At 45.0% G+C, this 23,755-nt stretch overlaps 1 protein-coding gene and 1 long non-coding RNA gene across 2 annotated transcripts; both read right to left on the reverse strand.

The window, feature by feature from the left end:
- Positions 1–201: 201 nt before the first annotated feature.
- Positions 202–23,638, reverse strand: TUBA8 (tubulin alpha 8; the record flags this gene model as incomplete). Its single annotated transcript, XM_081212199.1, has 9 exons — positions 23,430–23,638; positions 19,990–20,209; positions 18,984–19,132; positions 17,427–18,107; positions 16,278–16,568; positions 6,506–6,728; positions 4,245–4,393; positions 2,421–3,101; positions 202–495 (listed from the first exon to the last, which is right to left on the reverse strand). The coding sequence occupies exons 1-9, from the start codon at positions 23,430–23,432 to the stop codon at positions 202–204; spliced, it is 2,691 nt and encodes an 896-aa protein (XP_081068325.1). The 5' UTR covers positions 23,433–23,638.
- On the reverse strand, positions 1,000–2,396 carry LOC308595929. Its single transcript, XR_014012227.1, has 2 exons — positions 1,574–2,396; positions 1,000–1,543 (listed from the first exon to the last, which is right to left on the reverse strand). It is a non-coding gene; the product is annotated as an uncharacterized lncRNA (long non-coding RNA).
- Positions 23,639–23,755: the final 117 nt, after the last annotated feature.

Genomic DNA, 23,755 nt, shown 5'->3' on the forward strand with positions numbered 1-23,755 from the left:
GTCACTGGAAATTCTTTTTTGCAGATTGATGGTCTATTTTTTACATATGCTGCAGGAGTAGGCACAGGGTCCAATCCACCAAACCCTTCCACTGTCCATTCCTCCATCCACCCCCCATGAAATGATCAGAAGCTGCTGTGCAGCAAAAGGTTTGGTGAGCTGTATCCCCAGTGCAATGAAGAGCTGCCAGGAGCACCATTTTTAATACTCTTCCCCGTCATTTTCTTCTTCAAAGGAGTCTGTCCCAACTTCCTCGTAATCTTTCTCCAGCGCAGCTAAATCTTCCCGGGCCTCCGCAAACTCTCCTTCCTCCATGCCCTCACCAACATACCAGTGCACAAAAGCTCGCTTGGCGTACATCAGATCAAACTTGTGGTCCAGCCTCGCCCAGGCCTCGGCGATGGCGGTGGTGTTGCTGAGCATGCAGACGGCACGCTGCACTTGAGCAAGGTCGCCCCCGGGAACGATGGTCGGCGGCTGGTAATTGATGCCAACCTGGAAACCAAGAGGAGGGAAGAAAAGGCAACTGTACAGACAGAAATTAAGCGTGGGCAGCGGAACGCCTCAGCTGATACTGGCCCATTGTCATCATTCCCTCAAATAGCAAGCTCAAGCCTCTCCGGGGGAAGCAGAGTGGGAACAGCTACAAACAGAACTAAGGTTTCACTATGCCTGGGATATGCAGAAGTGCATTGCATTTAAAATCAGCCATGAAACCCCTAAAAAAAATTAGCTGATGAGGACTGCATATACAGTAGTACCTCTGGTTACATACGCTTCAGGTTACAGACGCTTCAGGTTACAGACTCTGCTAACCCAGAAATAATACCTTGGGTTAAGAATTTTGCTTTAGGATGAGAACAGAAATTGTGCAGCGGCAGCGGAAGGCCCCATTAGCTAAAGTGGTGCTTCAGGTTAAGAACAGTTTCAGGTTAAGAACGGACCTCCAGAACGAATTAAGTTCTTAACCCGAGGTACCACTGTACGTATGAGTGGGAATACTATGTATTTTGAGGTTTTATATTGTCATTTTATGTTGTGAACTGCTCCGAGATCTATTGATGAAAGCAGTACAGTCATACCTTGGAAAGTCGAACAGAATCTGTTCCGAAAGTCCGTTTGACTGCCAAAATGTTCGAAAACCTCTGATTGGCTGCAGGAAGCCCCATCGGACATTCAGGTTCCAAAAGAACGTTCGCAAACCGGAACACTCACTTTCAGGTTTGCGGCGTTTGGAAGCCAAAAACATATAAGTTCCAGGGTGTTTGACAACCAAGGTTTGATGGTATAAAATTTTTAAAATAGTCATACAGTGGTACCTCGGGTTACAGATGCTTCAGGTTACAGGCGCTTCAGGTTACAGACTCCGCTAACCCAGAAATAGTACCTCGGGTTAAGAACTTTGCTTCAGGATGAGAACAGAAATCGCGCAGCAACAGCGGGAGGCCCCATTAGCTAAAGTGGTGCTTCAGGTTAAGAATAGTTTCAGGTTAAGAACGGACCTCCAGAACAAATTAAGTTCTTAACCCGAGGTACCACTATACTAATAATGACATAGGAAACTGCCGGAGACGGAGTCAGACCATTGGTCCATCTACTATTGCGTACACTGGCTGGCAGCATTTCCCAGCCTAACCTGGACATGCTTGGAATTGAATCAAGGACCTTGTGTGTGCATACCAGATGCTCTGCCATAGAGATATGGCCCTTCTCCATGCTAGGCTTGCACGTGCTCCCCCCGCAAACTCTTCCAAGAAGAGCGGGATGGGGGAGGCTGGACAGTTCAGGTGAATGGACCTCTAACCCATCTGCCAGCATTCCAACTTGAAATCAGCCTGGAGTGGGGTGGGAGTGGCTGCGCCTGTCAGCTTCCTCCTCCTTGATCTCAAAATTGCCCTTAGAGGACTGAGCAGAGAGGTGGAGAGGGGCAAAATCAGTCTGCCAAATGCAGTTCCCAGCCACAAGGGTCCACTCAAAAAATGACTCTTGGTATGACTGCAGCACATACAAACAACACTTTTGTCACCATTATTATTATTATTATTATTATTATTATTATTATTGGTGTTATGTACAGAAGTTCTCACCCTGGGCCAGCAGGGGGATACAGTAGATAGTTTTCACTCAGGTCCACATATGCAAATAAGGGATTGAAAGTTACGTTCAGTGATTGGATAGTTACGGAAAATGGTTACTGTTGCGTTCTAGTGGAGCTCTATATAAGCAGGCTGGCTGAACCCTTCAGTTCAGTTCTGTTTTAGCCTGTGAATAAACAAGAGCTGTTTAAAGAATCGCTGTGTCGTCTGATATGTTCACCCACAACTTAACAATTATTATTATTATCATCATCATCATCATCATCATTGTGGGTGTTAAGATTTTAGTCCTACAAAAGAGAGCACCTGCTTGTCCCTTCTCACCTTGAAGCCAGTTGGGCACCAGTCCACAAACTGGATTGTCCTCTTGGTCTTGATGGCAGCAATGGCTACGTTGACGTCTTTGGGCACCACATCACCTCGGTAGAGCATGCAGCAGGCCATGTACTTCCCATGGCGGGGGTCGCATTTCACCATCTGGTTGTTGGGTTCAAAGCAGGAGCTGGTGATTTCGGCCACGGAGAGCTGCTCGTGGTAAGCCCTCTCGGAGGAGATGATGGGCGCATAGGTCACCAAGGGGAAGTGGATGCGAGGGTAAGGCACCAGGTTGGTCTGGAATTCAGTCAAGTCCACGTTGAGGGCGCCATCGAAACGCAGGGATGCGGTGATGGAGGAGACAATCTGGCTGATGAGGCGGTTCAGGTTGGTGTACGTGGGGCGCTCAATGTCCAGATTGCGACGGCAGATGTCGTAGATGGCCTCGTTGTCCACCATGAAGGCGCAGTCGGAATGCTCCAAGGTGGTGTGGGTGGTCAGGATAGAATTGTAGGGCTCCACCACCGCAGTGGAAACCTGGGGGGCTGGGTAGATGGCAAACTCCAGTTTGGACTTCTTGCCATAGTCCACAGACAGGCGCTCCATCAGCAGGGAGGTAAAGCCAGAACCTGTGCCTCCTCCGAAGCTGTGGAAAATCAGGAATCCTTGTAGCCCAGAACAGGCGTCAGTCTGGAAAGGGAAACATAATAAATAATAATTAGGGGTTAACCAGTGGTGTTGTGAGGCAGGGATTGGCAGGGATGAAGTGCCACCACACTGATCCTCGGATGATGGGCAGTATAGAAATTTGATTGATTGATTGATTGATTGATTGATTCACAGCCTGGACAATGGTGTAATCTCCTGGGGCACGGATATCCAATCATCTGTATATCAAATCCATTTTGTGGCTATCCTGAGTAGGGCTTTTAGTGTGATGGCACCTGCCGCATGGAACATGGACATATGCTATACAGCATGGGTAGGCAAACTAAGGCCCGGGGGCCGGATCTGGCCCAATTGAATCTAAATCTGGCCCGCGGATGGTCCAGCAACCAGCCTGTTTTTACATGAGTAGAATGTGTCCTTTTATTTAAAATGTATCTCTGGGTTATTTGTGGGGCATAGGAATTCATTCCCCTCCCCCCCAAAAAAAACATAGTCTGCCCCCGCCCCACAAGGTCTGAGGGACAGTGGACCGGCCCCCTGCTGAAAAAGTTTGCTGACCTCTGGTATACAGCAACATTTTATGTTTTCAGCATATACACTTTGCTCAAGTGTTTAGATTAGTGATATTCATCACTGTGAAGCTGTGGAATTGTATTTTATGCTGGTTTTATATTATTTTATTATGTGCTGTGAGATTTTCATCCTTTTATATAATGCTTTGAGATTTTTAAATATGAAGACATTTCTAAGTATTTTAAATTAAATAAATCAGCTTTCCCCACTCCCAACAAGAAGCCCACCAAACAAGCTAAGTAGAGGAAGAAGTTTCATTCATTTCTCTGCTATAGGTCCAGCAGGGTTGGCCAGTGTCTTCATAGGTTCCTTAGAATATGCCCCAGGATTTCCTACAGCACAGGAGGTATGTGGCAAGCATGCAGAGGTTCCTTGGCCAAGAAGGTGGTGTGGAAAATATTTCCTCACAGTTATTGAGGAAATATTTCCTAATTTTGGAAAACCACTGATCTCTGAATAATGAAACATCCAGCCTCTGTCCACTATGGACCTAACTTCTGAGAATGAAATAAAAAATTATAGCCCTCCAGATTTCTGCCTCATCCTGCTCCCAAGCCGCATATCACTTTCCATTGGCAACCTTCTACCTACCAGCTTGCGAATGCGATCTAGTACTATGTCAATGCTCTCCTTGCCAATGGTGTAGTGGCCACGGGCATAGTTATTGGCAGCGTCTTCCTTGCCAGCGATCAGCTGCTCTGGGTGGAAAAGCTGGCGGTAAGCTCCAGCCCGCACTTCATCTGTTAAGGAAAGTAAGCAGAGCGTGGTCAGAGTTTGTTGTGGACATGTTTCTTTAATGCTGATATGTGCCAACTGAATACCTTATATAGGATGCCGTCTTTGTTGTAAGCCAGATGAACTTTAAAATTATTAAATTATTCTGGCTTTCTCAGCGATTCTGAACAGAATTTTGTGGAGTGTCGGGTCTATGGAGGAATGCTGGGTGTGTGTTTTACGTTTTGTGTGCTTTGAGAAAGGATTGGTGGCTCCTGTTGATGTCAGAGTGGGACTTCTGGGGTTCGAGGCCTTTTGCTGTTCCCACGTTGCAGGCCTGTTTAGCAGTAGCTGCTTGGTAACAACTCCCAAAAGTGGAAGGAGAGAGAGAGAACTGTGCGTAATATGTAGAGACAGAGGATGGATCAGGTAAATTAGCCTGGGAAATGGAAGGCTCTTCTTGGTTGCAGGTCAGTGCCAGATTTAGGGTGGTATGGGCAGGTTTCCGCATTGGGTGCCAAGGCAAGGGGGGCGTACATTAATAGTGATGTTGATACCTATATTTATATCGGTACCTACTGAGAAGATCCATAAAAATCAACTGTACCAAAAGGAATCATTGTGGGGGAAATTGAAATATTTAGTGTGGGTGGTGTCAAATTTTGTCCTTGCTCAGGGGACCAAATTACCAAAGTCCGCCCTGCAGAGGTTTCCGTCAGTAAAGAATGTGCAGTTAACTAGCAAAATTAAAATGAATTTACCTGATCCAAGCCCAGTCCATCAATATTCAAAATGATTGTCTCCCCAGCCCCACCCACTGCATTCAGATCATGTCACCAAGCAGCTACTGTTAAACAGTAATTAAACATGGTTATTATTGTGCAAGGCCTTGAACCCTGGCTGTGATGTACAACAGAGGGCATGGATATTTTTCAAAGCACTAAGCGGAACTAAACAAACTAAACAGAAACAAGCATATCCAGCATTTTTACACAGAGGCATACTTGTGCATGATGCTTACAAGCCAAACAGGGGCTGCGTCAGCACCCAAGGTAATCCCTGCTGGTTCAGACTAGGCCAGGGAACAGCAAGATTAATGTTGATGGTGCAGCGCAAGACAGTCATTGCTATGCCAAAAGAAGCTCCTGAGCTGATGCTTCTTCTGATAACTATGTGGTATGCAGCTGTTGTTGGGGTGTGGGTGTGTGGGTCTGCATGCATGTGGGAGCAAACAGAAGATGGCATGAGCTGCTTTTCCTTTGTGGCAAATAGTTGTGTTTTTCTCAGAACACATAGCAAGAAATGTTCACGAAGAAATGTTATCATACACAAACACACACACCAAGAGAGATATGCTACCTGAACCAAGGACATGCAGCTTTCAACATTTATGGGAGGGAAATCACAAATCCTTGAAAATAGATCTTGATGCACCAATGTTTTATACACTCTGCAACAAGCAAGATAAGCTCTTTGTGCCCAACCTTGTGCAAGGTTGACTAATGACTAATGACCCATTGTAATGGTTGGGTCTCTCCCACAAAAGCGAGACAACTCCAGCAGCAATTAACTCAGGTTTATTGCTCAAAACATACAAATCACTCTGGAGCTCAGTCACTCAGGGTCTGCTTCCAAATTAGCCGTTGCCAAGTCTGAGTTCTGCCCCTTCCTCTTCCCCTGTTTAAAGCCCCACTTTTGCTTCCTTTCCTGTTCATGCCTCTCATTAATTCTTGCTCGCCTGCGCATCATGGAATGGGCTATTTCCGGTGGCCCTCCCTCTGAGTCCGAGCTTAAACTGTCAGTCTGTGTCTTCTCCCTTGAACTCCCCCCTTCCTTCTCCTTGTTCTCGGAGCTCAGGCTTTTACTGCAACTAGGCTGCTCCTCCCTCTTTCCACATTCCTGCCTAATTACCTCCTCCTGTCTCTCCACGCTCTCCCCCTCTCTGTCAGCAATGGGATGCAGCTGACACCCATAAGGGAATATGAATGAACCCAGTATATGCAACAGCCTCATAGCATGCTTCTGCTGAAGAACAGAAGACCTCTGGATAGCACAATAGATCTTTATAATGTGCCTTTATAATTGCGTGAGGAGGACTTCTGAAAGATATAACTGCTACTGCTAGTTATTCCACTGACCTACTACAGTGGGTTCTAGGTCCACCATGACAGCCCGCGGCACGTGTTTTCCTGTGCGAGTTTCGCTGAAGAATGTGGTAAAAGAATCGTCGTCATTAAATTTGTTGGCTTTGTCCTGGAAAGTTCCATCTGGGTGGATGCCATGTTCTAAGCAGAAAAGCTCCCAGCATGCATTGCCAATTTGAACTCCAGCTTGCCCAACATGTACAGAGATACACTCACGCTGTGGAAGAAGGAGGACAACAGAGCAAAGGTCAGTAGAACAAGAGCACACATTGGGTCTGCACATTCCCTCAGATCCAGGGACAGAACTTCCTATCAGCTTCCTCCCTTTTAGTCTCAATTTTGCCTTACAGGGCTCAACCAGAAGGAGGGTAAGACTAGAATTATTTGTCTCCGCTTTTCATTGCTAACCTGCTGTTAGGTTCTCTGCTTTTGACCCCACCTGTCCCAACAAGCATCAGCCACCATTGCTCACAGTTCTTCAACACAAAATTATATTCCTGGTGCCATCCCTACCCTTCCAACTTTCTTCATTTCATCAACCTCATTTAAAAGAAGAAGAACCACCAATTGGGAGTCACAAACTCTTGCCAACTATGGCAAATCACCAGTAGATCCCAAATGACTTTCACCCATCCAGTGCTGTAGAACACAGCAAATATTCCCCTATAACTCATCATTACAGACAGATTGATCAGATATGGCGGACATACTGTCTTTCAGAAAATCTTGTTCACCATTAATACTCTTTATTATTAACGAAGTCATGATAAGCTTGTAAGAACACAGTATCCTTTAATAATTATTTTTTTCACTATCTGTGCAGTTGTTGCTATCTAATTAATTTGTAATTGATTATATCCCAATATACTGACAGATACATATTGGTAGAACTTCAGTTTCTGAACTTAATATAATTATTATTAATAATCATCATAAATCTTCATTTAAAAATTTCTGAATCTGTACTACAATGACTATTTATTTCAATAATACAGAAGCAAATCTGTATCCATTCTCATCTGACAAATGCAAGCTAGACATTATGGAACCGGAGCAAAGCCAGCACATGAAAAAGTTTGCCACAAAAGCATTATTCGGTCTGGCAATATGGCAAAAGTTTGCACATTCCAAAATGGGCTCCGCATTCTCTGGCTGTGTCCATGTACAAACACTGTACAGGTGTACAAAGAACACTCTTGATCCCATATGGATTTTGATAGATCTTGAAAGGATACTGTGTGCCAAGTGAGTTTATTTTTATTCCTGACTGGGACCTGACGCAGCTTGATGGTATTTCTCCACCGGGTGTAACTTAAGAAGGGTACAGAGCCTTCTGATTTCTTAACTCTTTTCTGGTGACAAGAACGGCAGCTTGTGCCCCTCCAGAAATACTTTCTGATCCAGAAAGTAGCATTGATTCTCACAAATTGGGGAAATTTTGTTATCAAGGACAGAAACACCATTAATAATAAACCCTTGCTTCCCTAATAATTTAGGGTGGCCAGGTGGAAAAGAAGACAAGACTTTCCTGCACCTTTGATAGGTGTACAGAATAAGGAATTTCACCTGCTGAAAACCCCTCTTCTACACAGCAATTACGCCATCTTAGACTGCACATACACCATACATTTAAAGCTGGCAATTGTAGCTCTGTGAGGCATAAACTGTAGCTCCCAGTAGCCTTTGGAGGAAGGCATATTCTTTAAATACTAAAGCCACACTAATGTCCTAGAATCTCCCCATGAATGCCTGGTTAGTACTCTGGAAAAGAAATGTGAAAGCTGTTTGATGTATTGATTGCCTCAAACAATAATATGCTGTTCTCTAAGGTCACGTCCAGATCACCAGTTTACTGAATATTTCTCCTGATTTGTTTGCATCAAAGCAAGTGTTATCCTACACTTTCCAGTGTCTTTTCCTGTCACATTCCTTGTAGCAAAAAGTCCGAGCTTTTGGGAAAGCATGATTTTCAGCCGGTCAATAAAGGAACAAAAAAACAAAAAACAAAAAGATTTAAAAGCAATACAAAGAAACACCCAAGGCAAAGAGTAAAATCATTGTCATGCTGCTGGAAAAGCTTATCAAAACAAATTAAAATGTCCACAATTATTCTGGAATCCACAAATAGTGGTTACCTATCATATCTCAACAGGGATACTGTTCCACAAATCAAGGGGTAGCTACATCGAAAGCCCTGCTCTGAGTTGATGTGGAGTCAGTTTCTGATACTTTAAGGATTCTCAAGGAAAGACTCTCCAACTACTGCATATATAGGTGTGGGTGATCCTATAAGGTTTGCATTTGTGAGTTTGTAACGCCCAAGATCCATCTCTTTTCTTGGCAACCTTACAGTGAAGCCAAGAGCTTCTGATGACAGAAGCTAATCATTGTCAGGTGTCTGATGTCATAAGTAGATGAGAGGGTATCTTTCAAACTCCTATAGACTTGTGATGGCGGAAGTAATGCATTGTTTGCAAAAGAGCAAACAGAGGTCTCTGGTTCTCAAATTATGAACTATGTGTGTGGCCAATAGGCTGCCCATGGGGAGCCAAGAAAAATTATGCTTCCAGGTCAGAGGTCAGAGCCAATGGGGATGTCCTAGACGGGCAAAATTCCGTTGACCTTAGTCTAGCTAAGTGAATTATTTCAGAAACGCAAATCTGATTTCCTTTCCCAAGGTAAGTTTATTCATGCAAATTTGGCTGTTCTTACCTGAACACAAGTTGAAGAATACATTAGAGTGCACGTGGCTATGCTGTTGGCTAGAAAATGTCTCAGGTGAGAGAAGAGGTATAAGCTAATCTTTAAGCTTTGGATTACATCAGAACATAGAAAACTGCCTTATATTGAGTCAGACCATTAGTCTCTTGAGGCTAGTATTATTGACATTGACTGGCAGTGGTTTTCCAGGGGTTCAGAGACTCTTCCCAGCCCTATCTAGCAATGCCAGGGGTTGAGTCCAGAGGTGAATTTAGGGAAGCGCAACTGGTTTGGTTGCACTGGGCGCAGAGCCTTAGAAAGCGAGAGGCCACCAAATTTGGGTGTCACACAGGACACCGCTAAAATTTGAGACCCCAATGTTGCCACTGGTTGAGTCCAGAACTCTCTTTCACTCTACCACTGAACTATGGTCCCTTCCAAATATAGTATCAACAAGAAAATAATATATCAACAAGATTCTCATGACTACAAGATGGACATGTTTGACCTGTGGCTGTTAGCTCTGAGTAGCTAATTGTTTCATTTTGGTGGACCACAAGCTTAACATAAGTCAACCATGTGATGCAGCAACCCAAAAAGCTATGCTATTCTAGGCTGCATCAACAGAAGTATAGTGTCCAGATCAAGGGAATTAATAGTACCATTCTATTCTGCCTTGGTCAGACCACACTTGGAATACTGTGTCCGGTTCTGGGCACCACAATTTAAGAAAGATGTTGACAAGTTAGAATGTGTGCAGAGGAGGGAAACCAACATGATCAAGGGTCCGAAAACTAAGCCTAATGAGGAATGCTTGAAGGAGCTGGGTATTTTTAGCCTGAAAAGAGGAGACTGAGAAGATATGGTAGCCATCTTCAAATATCTCAAGGGTTGTCACATGGAGGAGGTAGCATGCTTGTTTTCTCCTGATCTGGAGGGTAGAACTCGAACCAATGGCTTCAAGTTGCAAGAACATCAGGAACAACTTTCTGACAGTAAGAGCTGTTCTGCAGCGGAACAGACTCCCTCTCAAAAACCTCCAGGGAAGGAGAGTCTACTACCTCTTGTGGAAGAGGTAGTAGACTCTCCTTCCCTGGAGGTTTTTAAACAGGTTAGATGGCCATCTGTCATGGATGCTTTAGCAAAAAAAAAGCAGTCTTCTACCAAGTCTGAGCATAGATCCATCCAGCTCAACATCATCTACACTAACTTGCAGGCCCTCTCCAGAGCTTCAGACAGAGGTTTTTCCAGCCACACCTGGAGATGCCAAGAGTTAAAGTTCGGTCCTTCTGAATAGAAAGCAAGCTCTCTACCTCTGAGCTACAGCCCTTTCCGACAGTAATTGTTCACAAGGGAGCTTCTAGGCTGCAAATTTAAACTAGTTGGAAACCAGTTTAATCACCACGTCTTTGCCCAAATGATCTTAGGAAAGGGGCTTGAGAATTCTGCTGCTTTGCAAGAGATCCCTTGCCCCTTTCGAGAGATTATACTTACGTTATTTGATTGCGAGCCATGACTATTAAACTGGTGTGAGACTGGTCTTAGTGTAGAGACACTGCATTTATTTGCAAAGGCACTTTGTGTTACCCGCAGCAGGAAAAGCAACTGATAAATTAAATAGATAATAAAACAATAATAGATATGCCCTAGTTCAACTTCTGGCTCTGCCAAAAAAGAATGTTTTAGAGCATCCATAGCTGACCCAAAGGTAAGATTGTGAGACTTTGACCTGGAAACCCAAGCCCACCATAGCCAAGGAGTGTGACTCAGCAAGCCACTTGTTTTCAGCCTCATCTCTAAAATGGAGAGAATATGAAACACTTCATCTGTTTTTTAAGACATTGCTCCCCGCAGCTGAATTGGCGGGAAAGCATGATTAATTTCGGTATAGAAACGTATTGGCAAGCACCCCAGGTTTTAGTGTCTCAGTTTCCTTCGTGGTGAAAATGTACCGACTCAGAGTGCAATCCTAAGCAGGTTTACTCAGAAGTAATGCCTTCTGATTTGAGTGGGACTTTCTACCCACCCACCCTCTGAAGATGCACAGGAATGCAGTCCTGGTGACTTCTTCCAGCTTGCTGTCTGCGCCAGAAACATTGAAATCTAGCCAAGGGCTGCAGAAGAAGCTATCCTGTCCGAAATAAATCTCTGTTTGCCTCTTGATGGCCATGGCTGCAAAGCAGAGCAAGTGGCAGCAAAGAGACTCTCGTTTCCCCTTGTTCTGTGGTTTCCTCATACCCCCTCTTGCTTACCATAATGCTGTGACTGATTCTCACTTCCCTTCTTGGTGAACAGTTAGAAGGCTTCGTTTCTGTTCTCTCCGTCTCTCTCCTACTCCTGCTGTATCACTTTGAGCTGTAATGCAGGAGGAGAGGTGCCACTGGCACTAAGCACCTGCTCATGCCCTTCAGTGTCATAGAGCAGATGAGGAAAGAGGTCACAATTCCCACCACACACAGCCCTTGCCTGATTACATCACCAGGCTCCAACATAGAGGCAGATAAACAGTGCACTGCTCTTCCACTCTCTGTGCATTTTGTGTGTTTTCCAGCATGTCACACAGACTTCTGATTAAGATCCTGTCCTCTGGGCTTTTGTCTGGCTTGACTGCTTTCTTTAATGGCCTTCAGCGGCTAGTGGCTGCTATTGAATACATTCCACTGGCTCTTTAGGGGCCGATGTCTATGGGTAGCATACCTTCCAACATTTCTGCTATCAAAATAGGGACATCCCATTCCTTAGCGATAGTTTTAGTATTTATGTCCCACACATCTTACTGGGTGGCCACAGCCGCTCTGGGCAGCTTCCAACATATATAAAAACATTATACAGTGGACGCTCAGGTTGCGAACGTGATCCTTGTGGCAGGCACATTCACAACCCGCAGCGTTCGCAACCCGCAGCATCGCTTCTGTGCACACGCGGGTTGCAATTTGGCGCTTCTGCGCATGCGCAAAGCACGATTTAGTGCTTTGGCGCATGCACGAGTGCCGAAACCTGGAAGTAACCTGTTCCGGTACTTCCGGGTTCGGCGCGATGCACAACCCGAAAATACGCAACCTGAAGCATCTGTAACTAAAGGCAGTTACTACAGTCTCCGGTGTCATATGATGGAATGAAGCAGAACATAAAATGATACCAGGAGTTCCCAGCAAAGGCCACTCTTTGAACCAAAAGAAAAATACTGTGAAGAAGAGAGGGGACTGCAGAGATGGAGCCTGTGAAGTCTCCTTAAAAAATTGAACCTATATGTGCTCTATTGCACTAACTAAACCTTGAAGACTGACCTTGGGTCAGTCACCAGCTCTCAGCCTAACCCTTTCTGCTGGCAGCAGCTAGGGGCAGATTGTCACCCGGCACTGGAAATCTCTGAACAACCTAAACTTATCTGCATGGTATAGCAATGTCTGGTCAGTAACTATAGCTGAAAAAATTATACTCCATATGCTACAAGTAATGCAGGGTAAAGTACGGCCACAGTCCTTTTAGGCCACCCGGTGGTCCTTTATTACCTAGGCATCTAACAGTGACATGTAGCTTTATAGCATCAAAGCAATTGCAGCTATTTGGACAATGTTTTGATAATATAACGTCATCCGAGAATCGCTGTTGGTATTAATTCCAGTTTTATGTATTGATCCACAGATATGCAAGTTGTTCCATTTATTGGTTTCTTTGTATTTCTTGGTTTGTTGTTCTCCTCTGGTTGTTTTTAAAAAGTTGAAAACTTGAAAATAATAAAAAAACAACCTCTCAACCTAACCTGCTGCCAAATTTTGCAGATCTGTTTAACTTGCCTGGACACTTTTTCTGCTGGGGCTGAAATGTTTCTTCTGCTGGGGGTCCCCATGATAGGCTAGTTTCTCCCAGTTTCTGTAGAAGCCCATGAGGTCAGGAGATGTGTCTCAAATTCAGTTTAGCTCCTTGGTAATGGGGAGTGAACAATGGGTGTTAATTGGGAAGTGGCTGGTGAAGCAAGTGCTAATTGTCTCCTCCTGCTACTGACTGGTTCTCTCCATTCCAGGAGGTTTTTGTTCTGCCAGCCATATCTATGACCTCATTGAAATCTAAGCACTCCAGCTGATCCATCTTGGCTTGAAGGCTTCTAGCATAAGCATATAAATATGGTACCTCTTTCCAAATGCTTCTGGAAAATTTCTCTGCTAGTAAATGCAAATTGGCTTTAAAAATGCACCACACACAGTATGATACAGTGGTACCTCGGGTTAAGTACTTAATTCATTCCGGAGGTCCGTTCTTAACCTGAAACTGTTCTTAACCTGAAGCACCACTTTAGCTAATGGGCCTCCTGCTGCCGCCGTGCTGCCAGAGCACGATTTCTGTTCTCATCTTGAAGCAAAGTTCTTAACCCGAGGTACTATTTCTGGGTTAGCGGAGTCTGTAACCTGAAGCATATGTAACCTGAAGCGTATGTAACCCGAGGTACCACTGTACTCCAATAAAGCTTCCCCACATCACTTCCACCTCCTCTCCTTTGTGTCGGAGGGAATGCGGGAACAAGGGTACCTATTTCTATTTGTGGTGAGAGTGCAGCAATTTTGGTTAAAGACTTTTGTAGAAATAAAGATTATCAGGGTTTTGCTTTCTCTGTTCAATGGAGTAAATGAAGAAATTAAGGCAAATGATCATGTCATGCAACAGTTCAAAAACTGAAAACTTTATCTGACATTTGGGGTAAATTTGGAGTAAATGAATTTCTCCATGAATAATTCACTGCCTTATGTTTATTATATGTTATTGTAGCGGACTGGGTCTCAAACCCTCAGTGAGTTAGGGACTTCCCCTGCATGTAAAGACAGATTCCAGCAAATTGCAGTCTTAACATTGTAATCTTTTAAGAACGTGTGCAGTGTTTGGCTCATATTTTTACGTTTTATATATGAATTTGTTGTTTGAAATGCTACAGAATTCACATTTCTTAAACTAATAAGGCTATCAGTGCTTACTAGCTGTGAAAGCTTTTTCAGCCTCCACTATCAAAGGCAATTTGCCCCTGGATGCCATTTGGTGGGAATCACAAGTGCTGTGACACCTGGGTCCTGCTTGCAAGCTTCCCATTGGCTCATCTGGTTGGCCACTATGAGAACATGATATGGGATGAGGTGGGCCTCTGGCCTGATCCGCCTTTTCACCTTCTTATGGCTATTGCTTCAATACAAAAAAAAATCATTTATTTATGTACTTTGCCTATACAAAAAGGTTACGTTTTTAATCTCCAAAATGAAGTCTGAAGTGAGATTAAAGTAGAGACCCAGGGCTTAATTTCAAATGTGTGGCAGCAGTGTATCCCTTCAGTGATGATGAAATGGCCATCATCATTTCAAAAGTTCAACATTTCCTTTGACAATTGGGGTTGCCATATTGCTTAAGACTTGCTTCATTTTAAAGGAGGCCAAGAAGGAATGAGGTGCCAGGAGGAAAGCAAGGAGTTCTCTGATAGCTTGTGCCCAAAGGGCCCTGGAAACATGGAACCACTTCTGCTGCTCTTGAATGGCTCCTACTTATTTAAACTGACCTGTGCTGAATAATTTCCTGGTGGATTGTGCTTTAGCCAGGAGGCCAGGCTACCAGACCCCATCTGTGTACAGTGGTACCTCAGGTTAAGTACTTAATTCGTTCCGGGGGTCCATTCTTAACCTGAAACTGTTCTTAACCTGAAGCACCACTTTAGCTAATGGGGCCTCCTGCTGCCGCCAGAGCACGATTTCTGTTCTCATCCTGAAGCAAAGTTCTTAACCCGAGGTATTATTTCTGGGTTAGCAGAGTCTGTAACCTGAAGTGTATGTAACCTGAAGCATATGTAACCTGAAGTATATGTAACCCGAGGTACCACTGTACAGCTGAGAGCCGAACTCAGAAAGTGGTTTGTCTTCAACAAAATCAGGGTTAGACATACACCATACATTTAAAACACAGTTAAACCACATGGTTCCACTCCCCACCCCACCCAAAAAAAAGAATCCTGGGAACTGCAGTTTACCTTTCACAGAGCTAAGTTTTCCATCAGCACCTTTCATCAACTACAGTTGCCAGGATCCTTTGTGGGAAGACATATGCTTTAAATGTATGGTGTATATGCAGCCCAAGTCTCCTAGTTGCTCCTGATGTGGAAGCTTTTATAGGAGTCACCTGACCTGCTCTGGCCACCCAATTGGAGGAGGTTTCCTTGGCTCCCTCCCAATTCTCTCCTTCGGCCAGGGGAGGCTGATCTCACACAGGCTGAATCCCTGCCCAGTTTTCTTCAGCTCACTCATTTCAAGACTCACTGTAGGCTTGTATTATGATGCTGGATGCCCACATTACACAGGCTTTGTGTTAAAGGTTGACATGGAATGCCTGCAAAAGGAATGTCTGTCATCATGTATGCAAAAGTGTGGCCTGACCACAAAACTGGTAGGAACCAGTTAGGAGGAACCTAACACTGTGAGAGTGAAAAAGAGCTCTGCATAAGGTACAAGGAGGGCTGTGCATGTAGAGTAAAAGAAACTGGTTGGGTAAAGTTGCATTTCAAGGGCTGTTGTTGGGTGAAAACATGGTGGAATGAAGTGGTTGGCCAGAGGGTAAAACAGCTAAGACAACATATTTTTCATATACAGTGGTACCTCGGGTTAAGTACTTAATACTTTCCGGAGGTCCGTACGTAACCTGAAACTGTTCTTAACCTGAAGCACCACTTTAGCTAATGGGGCCTCCCACTGCTGCCGTGCCTCCGCCGCACGATTTCTGTTCTCATCCTGAATCAAAGTTCTTAACCTGAGGTACTATTTCTGTGTTAGCGGAGTCTGTAACCTGAAGTGTCTGTAACCTGAAGCGTATGTAACCCGAGGTACCACTGTATAGTGTTTTCTGAAAGAAAGCTCTCGCAAACTCTTTTAACTCTGTCCTGTAATGCGTTACTGAATAAAGTCCGACCCATTGGGAACTTTTCATGAGCCTCCACACGGAACCTCTGAAGGAAATTTCTCCCACAAAGTCTACAAAGGCCCAAAGGAAGGGAAGAAACAGACAAGAGACAATCTGGTGCACAGAGAGGAGCAAACTGTTAGATTTCCTCGCTGTCGAGTACCGACTCAAACGAGTCAGTTGCCACTTCCTCATAGTCCTTCTCCAGGGCGGACAGGTCCTCTCGAGCTTCTACAAATTCCCCTTCTTCCATGCCTTCACCAACATACCAGTGCACAAACGCTCTCTTGGCAAACATCAGGTCGAACTTGTGATTTAGCCTTGCCCAGGCTTCAGCAATGGCAGTGGTGTTGCTGAGCATGCAGACAGCGCGCTGGACTTGGGCCAGATCTCCTCCAGGGGTTACAGTTGGCGGCTGGTAATTAATGCCAACCTGGTAGGATTAGAAGGAAAGGGGAGAAAGCAAGCATATAGACACACACATAAATGGTATCAGTTCAAGCAACCACCTCTAAATTGGAACCATAGAGGTAGAATAAGAATGAGGTGACATACTGCCTGTAGTTCTGGTAAAGACTGATACCTTCCATCATAATTCTCTATGGGAACTGAGTGATGTCCCTCTATTTGTTGGCAACCCTATGGTGAACAGGTGGCGCTGTGGGTTAAACCACAGAGCCTAGGGCTTGCAGATCAGAAGGTCAGCGGTTCAAATCCCCACGATGGGGTGAGCTCCCGTTGCTCGGTCCCTGCTCCTGCCAACCTAGCAATTCGAAAGCACACAGTGCAAGTAGATAAATAGGTACCGCTCCAGCGGGAATGTAAATGGTATTTCAATGCACTGCTCTGGTTTGCCAGAAGCGGCTTAGTCATGCTGGCCACGTGACGCAGAAGCTGTATGTCGGCTCCCTCGGCCAGTAAAGCGAGATGAGCGCCACAACCCCAGAGTCATACGCAACTGGACCGAACAGGGGTCAGGGGTCACTTTACCTTTACCTATGGTGAAATAGTTTGCAAGGCAGTTCTATTTTATACGGGAAATATCAATAGGGAATGGGATGGAGTGTGACTTTTTTTGGAATCACCAAACCACAGGTATGTTCACCAGCAATTCCTATGGCGTCCCCTTTCTCCACACTACATGTCTCCCCTTATCTTTTTTTCTAAAGTAAAAAACTTCAGATGTTCAGAAAAAGCCATTTTCTGAATCTTTTCCACAGATTCCTCTCTTGATAAACCTTAATGATTGCATTGGGACCCAGAGTTCATGCCAATATGAATCTCTCCTCACCTTGAAGCCAGTTGGGCACCAGTCCACAAACTGGATTGCCCTCTTGGTCTTGATGGCAGCAATGGCTACGTTGACGTCTTTGGGCACCACATCACCTCGGTAGAGCATGCAGCAGGCCATGTACTTCCCATGGCGGGGGTCGCATTTCACCATCTGGTTGTTGGGTTCAAAGCAGGAGCTGGTGATTTCGGCCACGGAGAGCTGCTCGTGGTAAGCCCTCTCGGAGGAGATGATGGGCGCATAGGTCACCAAGGGGAAGTGGATGCGAGGGTAAGGCACCAGGTTGGTCTGGAACTCAGTCAAGTCCACGTTGAGGGCGCCGTCGAAACGCAGGGAAGCGGTGATGGAGGAGACAATCTGGCTGATGAGGCGGTTCAGGTTGGTGTACGTGGGGCGCTCAATGTCCAGATTGCGTCGGCAGATGTCGTAGATGGCCTCGTTGTCCACCATGAAGGCGCAGTCGGAATGCTCCAAGGTGGTGTGGGTGGTCAGGATAGAATTGTAGGGCTCCACCACCGCAGTGGAAACCTGGGGGGCTGGGTAGATGGCAAACTCCAGCTTGGACTTCTTGCCATAGTCCACAGACAGGCGCTCCATCAGCAGGGAGGTAAAGCCAGAACCTGTGCCTCCTCCGAAGCTGTGGAAAATCAGGAATCCTTGTAGCCCTGCACAGGTGTCAGCCTGTAAAGGGAATCATCATTTAGGTGCTTTCCTCACACATGCAGAGAGCTTTTTTATTACACCAATGAGCCTGCGTAAATAAGATACCCCTCCTGAGTTCTGAAATGTTAGAGTCCAGGAAGGACTGTACATTGTGAAAAGTATTTCAGTCTGTTTAAATAGGCAGACAGAGGGGTGGAGATTCAGCACCAAAAACATTAGGAGAGGATGGAAACTTTATTTCTCTTTCCATGCAATTGGCAAATGTGATATTAGGAGCCATGTCCTACCTCACTATTCTTCAACACTGCTTCCCCATCCTTGTATTAAAGGGCCCTCCATTTTATCTAGTCATTCTATAAAACAAGTGTTTCTCCATCTGAATTAAAGAAACACCCAGGTGTCTGCTTAGTGTGGTACAAACTGGCCTCTCCACATCCTTTCTCAACCAATCAGAATGTGGCTAGGAGAAAGGGATGGATGGTGTATGTGTCCATACATATGCATGAGTGCGTTTCTGTGTGCATGTCTCTCTCTGTGTATCTATTTTATTTTAATTTTTGTTAAGTATGTATATCGTCCTATACCCATAGATCTCAATCAATAAATCTACTGATTGGCATGCGGTAAATATCTATTGTAAAATAAGATGATATATTGACTTACATAAACATAATCACTAGAATGAACAAGTAAATTAGAGCTATGACACTCTCCTAATTAAGAGAGATATCTGATGGGTGGAATTTGACTCAGGTGGACCAAAGGGGGAACTTCTTTTGTTTGGTCCTCAGGTTCTCCAGGGACCCAGCCAATGCATTTCTGGTCTCTTTGAAGTGCCATTCAATATAACACTGTAGCCTACCAAAACATGCTTTCAGTTCCGTTGTGCCTTACCAGTTTTCGGATGCGATCCAGTGCTAGCTCAATCCTGTCCTTCCCGATGGTGTAGTGACCACGGGCGTAGTTATTAGCTGCATCTTCCTTGCCAGTGATCAGCTGTTCCGGGTGGAAAAGCTGACGGTAGGTGCCAGCCCGCACTTCATCTGTGAAAGGGGAAAGGAAGCGTAAGGCCTTCCAAAAGGAGCTGAATTTTAATACAAGGCAACCGAACTCTGAATCTAGATAGAAAACCATGGCCTGGTATTTCAATTAAGTGGTGAGGAACCTGTTGCACTCCAACTCCCATCAGCCCCAGCCAGCATGGTCAATGGTCAGAGATGCTGAGATGGTCCAACAACATCTGCTGGGCTACAGATTCCGAAGTATCTATTAGCTGGGGCATTGCATAGAAAGCTGTGGCTTTAAAGAGTTGAATAGATTGATTGTCCATACCATTAGAAAACAACTTTTGTTTTCTTAAAGGTAAACGTAAAGGGACCCCTGACCATTAGTTCCAGTCATGGCCGACTCTGGGGTTGCGGTGCTCATCTCGCTTTACTGGCTGAGGGAGCCAGCGTACAGCTTCTGGGTCATGTGGCCAGCATGACTAAGCCGCTTCTGGCAAACCAGAGCACCACACGGAAACACCATTTACCTTCCCGCCGGAGCAGTACCTATTTATCTACTTGCACTTTGAGGTGCTTTCAAACTGCTAGGTTGGCAGGAGCAGGGACCGAGCAACAGGAGCTCACCCCGTCGTGGGGATTCGAACCGCCAACCTTCTGATCGGCACGTCCTAGGCTCTGTTGTTTAACCCACAGCTCCACCCACGTCTTACAGCTGAACAATTCAGTAGGGCTTGACTACACACATGGAACGGAAGATTCATCTATTAATGGTTATCCCACCTAAGGCATATTCCGGGATTTGGAAACCTGAGGCCCATTGAGGAAATGTGGCCCCCTGAGCCACTATATGATCTCACAAGCATTTCATGTGACCTGAGACAGCCTTAACCCACCGACTACAGTTTGCTCCAAGTCCACCATGATAGCTCGCGGCACATGCTTCCCGTTGCCAGTCTCTCTGAAGAACGTAGCAAAGGAGTCGTCATTATTGGGATGGTTCTTTTCCGCGAAGGTGCCATCTGGCTGAATTCCATGCTCCAGGCAGAAGAGTTCCCAGCATGCATTGCCGATCTGAACTCCAGCCTGGCCAACGTGAATGGAGATGCACTCACGCTGCAGAATGGAGAACAGGGTGAAGTCAGAAGACACGACACAGACTCTTTGGGACAGGTGCATTCCTTTTTGCACCCTGTAAGTAAGTAAAGGTAAAGGGGCCCCTGACCATTAGGTCCAGTCGTGGCCAGCTCTGGGGTTGCAGTGCTCATCTCGCTTTATTGGCTGAGGGAGCCAGCGTATAGCTTCCAGGTCTTGTGGCCAGCATGACTAAGCCGCTTCTGGCGAACCAGAGCAGCGCATGGAAACACCATTTACCTTCCTGCCGGAGCGGTACCTATTTATCTACTTGCACTTTGACGTGCTTTCGAACTGCTAAGTTGGCAGGAGCTGGGACCGAGCAATGGGAGCCCACCCCGTCGCTGGGATTTGAACCGCCGATCTTCTGATCGGCAAGTCCTAGGCTCTGTGGTTTAACCCACATTGCCACCCACGTCCCTACCCTGTAAGTAGCTTCATGCATATGCTTGGAAGGGTTTATTTATTTTAAGTTTGATTTCCCACAACAATCCAGCTGCAGAGTCACTCTGAAGCACTTAGTCAAATTAAAATGGTAGCTAGACCTAGTTGCTTGGCACTGCTGGGACCACTGAACCAGCATTGTCTTAGAATCAAAGAACTGTAGAGTTGGACGGGACACCATGAGTCACCTCTCTTCCTCTATCTGTCCCATCTGAATTTGGAGAGGCAATTGAGGTGTTAGACTGCTGCTTGGAGGCAGTGATGGGCTGGATGTGAGCTAATAAATAGAGGCTGAATCCTGAAAAGACAGAGGTACTGCATGTTCCGAGTTCTCAGGTCAAGGAGGTGGGGAGACAGCCTGTCCAGGACAGCTTTGCAGTCCCCTAGAAGGAGCAGGTCCTCAGCTTGGGGGTGCTTTTAGGTTCAATACTATCGCTGGAGTGGCCTCCGTGGCTTGGAGTGCCCTTTTCCAGCTCTAGTTCCTTTTGGACAGAAATGACCTGGCCACTGTATTGCGTGCTTTTGTAATTTCCAGATTGGGTTATTGCAACGTTCTTTACACAGGGCTGCCCTTGAAGATGATTTGGAAACTTCAGCTGGTTCAAAATGCGGTAGATAACCCAAGTTCTGGTTTTATGAGACGCGGGGTGTGGGTGGAACCATCTTTCTATGCATTTTCTCCATACCATGCAATTTTTATACCTCTGTTATATCCCCTACTTAGGACTCAACTATGTTAGTCAAAAAACAACACTTTGAAAGTGTTATAAACATGCAACACCAGATGGCGCCAGAGAGCAAACAAATTTTGTATGTGATTTTTACGTAGTTTTTTTTCCCTCTTTTGTTATAAAACAATTTAATTTCTGACTTCTTTATAGCGTTGTTATTCCTGTGTGTAAATCCGCCCTTAGTCACCTTTTCTCTAAATGAAAAGCTCCAAACACTGTAGCCTTTCTTCATAGGGGATTTACTCTATTCCATTGATCACTTTGGTGGCCCTTTCCTAACATTTCCCTTCTACATTCTCCTTTTGGAGGGGTGGTGATTAGAACTGTACACAGTATTCCAAATGTGGTTGTACCATTGATTTGTATAGCAATATTGTTGCTATATTGGCAGTTTTATTTTCATTTGCTTTCCTTATGATCTCTAACATGGAATTAACCTTTTTCACAGCTGCTGCACATAAAGCTATCCATCACTTTTAACTTTTAGATAATTTTTATTGATGTTTTCAAATACACACACACACACACACACACACACACACACACTAGATAAACAATATTGAACCCCAATATCTTTTTCTGGACCAGTTCAGATGATATTAGAGTTATGTGGTTGGCATTTTTTGCTACAGTGTGCATTGCTGACAGCTGGCATAAATAAAATCAAGGGGAAAGCTTCAGTCAACATTAACTGGCAATGTCTGAATAAAACAGAGAGGGATTGAAAGCCTAACCAATATTTGACAGCTCTCTCTCATTTATCATCATTGTAGAACATGATGCAAAAAGTAAACCAAGAATGGATTATATTCAAGGAGTACCTGAAAAACTACTGTGACAGCAAAAACCTCCTGGCAGATCTTGAATGAGTCTTGCATTGTACAGACAATATATGTAAACTTAATGTTTTTATTTATTTATTTTTCCTTTTTTTGTTATCAAAAAGATTTAAGAAAATAATATATTAATAGGATACTGTAAAAGAGAACAAGTGTAATTTAGTTTTTGTTTTTTAGAACAATCGGAAGTCTATTTTAGGTCTTTTTTAAATAATGTATTTTTAATTTTTCTGTGGTATGGGATGGGATACAAATTGTAATATATTGCTGTATAATTTTGTAAAATATGTTTAATAAAAAATTCAATTAATGGAAAAAAGAACATGGTTAAACTATGGAACTCACTAGATGTTGTGATAGCTACCAACTATGACGCCTTAAAAATGTTAGATAAATTTAGGTAGGATAAAGCTATCAGTGGCTCCTAGACATGCTGGCTATTTTCTATCCCCAATGTCAGAGGCCATATACAGTGCTCCCTCGGGTTACATACGCTTCAGGTTACAGACGCTTCAGGTTACAGACTCCGCTAACCCAGAAATAGTACCTTGGGTTAAGAACTTTGCTTCAGGATGAGAACAGAAATCGCGCAGCGGTGGCACGGCGGCAGCAAGAGGCCCCATTAGCTAAAGTGGTGCTCCAGGTTAAGAACAGTTTCAGGTTAAGAACAGACCTCCGGAACGATTTAAGTTCTTAACCCGAGGTACCACTGTACTAGTTTCTGGGAAATATGAGTCAGGAGTGCTATTGCACTCCGATCCGGCTTGTGGGCTTCTCCTTGGCACCTTGGAGAAAAGGGTGGGATACAAACGCACTCAAGTCATTCAGCTGCTGGCCTGGAAGAGCTGGCTGCTGCAGCATCAGCCTTGCCATCACAGAACTGATGTGATGGTGGATAAAATGTCAGGGTGTAGATCAGGGAAGGGAAACCTGTGGCGTCCCTGATGTTCTTAGACTTCTAACACCCACCAGTCCCAGCCACCAGAGCCAATGGTCAGGGATGGACTTAAAAGCCCAGCAGGATTTGGCGGTTCCCTAACCCTGATCTACACCCTGACATCTACACCACATCAATCCTGTATTGTCAAACTGCCTTGATCTTCTACCCTTTCAATAGTTCTGAAGCAGGGGAAACCTTCTCTCCCCTTGGTACCTTCCATGTGCAGGAAGCTCCCCTGCCTTCCTTACCATGGTGCCCCAAGTAGTGCTCACTCTCGCTCCCGATTAACAACAGCAGCTGTGGATGTTGATGTTCCCACTGCTGTCTCGCTCTAGGCAGCTGGGTGCCAAGGACCCCAAGCCATGCATGCCACCCCCAGGGAGTGCCATTGAGCATCACAGTGCAGGGGAGGAAGGTCATAATCACCCTTGGCAACCTCCCCTTTCCTGCTCCTGCCATTTACATCACTGAACACTCACTCACTCTCAGGTGGTGGGCTCAGCAGAAGCCGTCTGCCCATGTCCCCTTCCCCACCTGAAATGACTCCTCTTGGCTCTGTTTTATTCTCTGAGCA

This window comes from Podarcis bocagei, assembly GCF_964188305.1.
Source record: "Podarcis bocagei genome assembly, chromosome: 10".
NCBI lineage: Eukaryota > Metazoa > Chordata > Lepidosauria > Squamata > Lacertidae > Podarcis > Podarcis bocagei.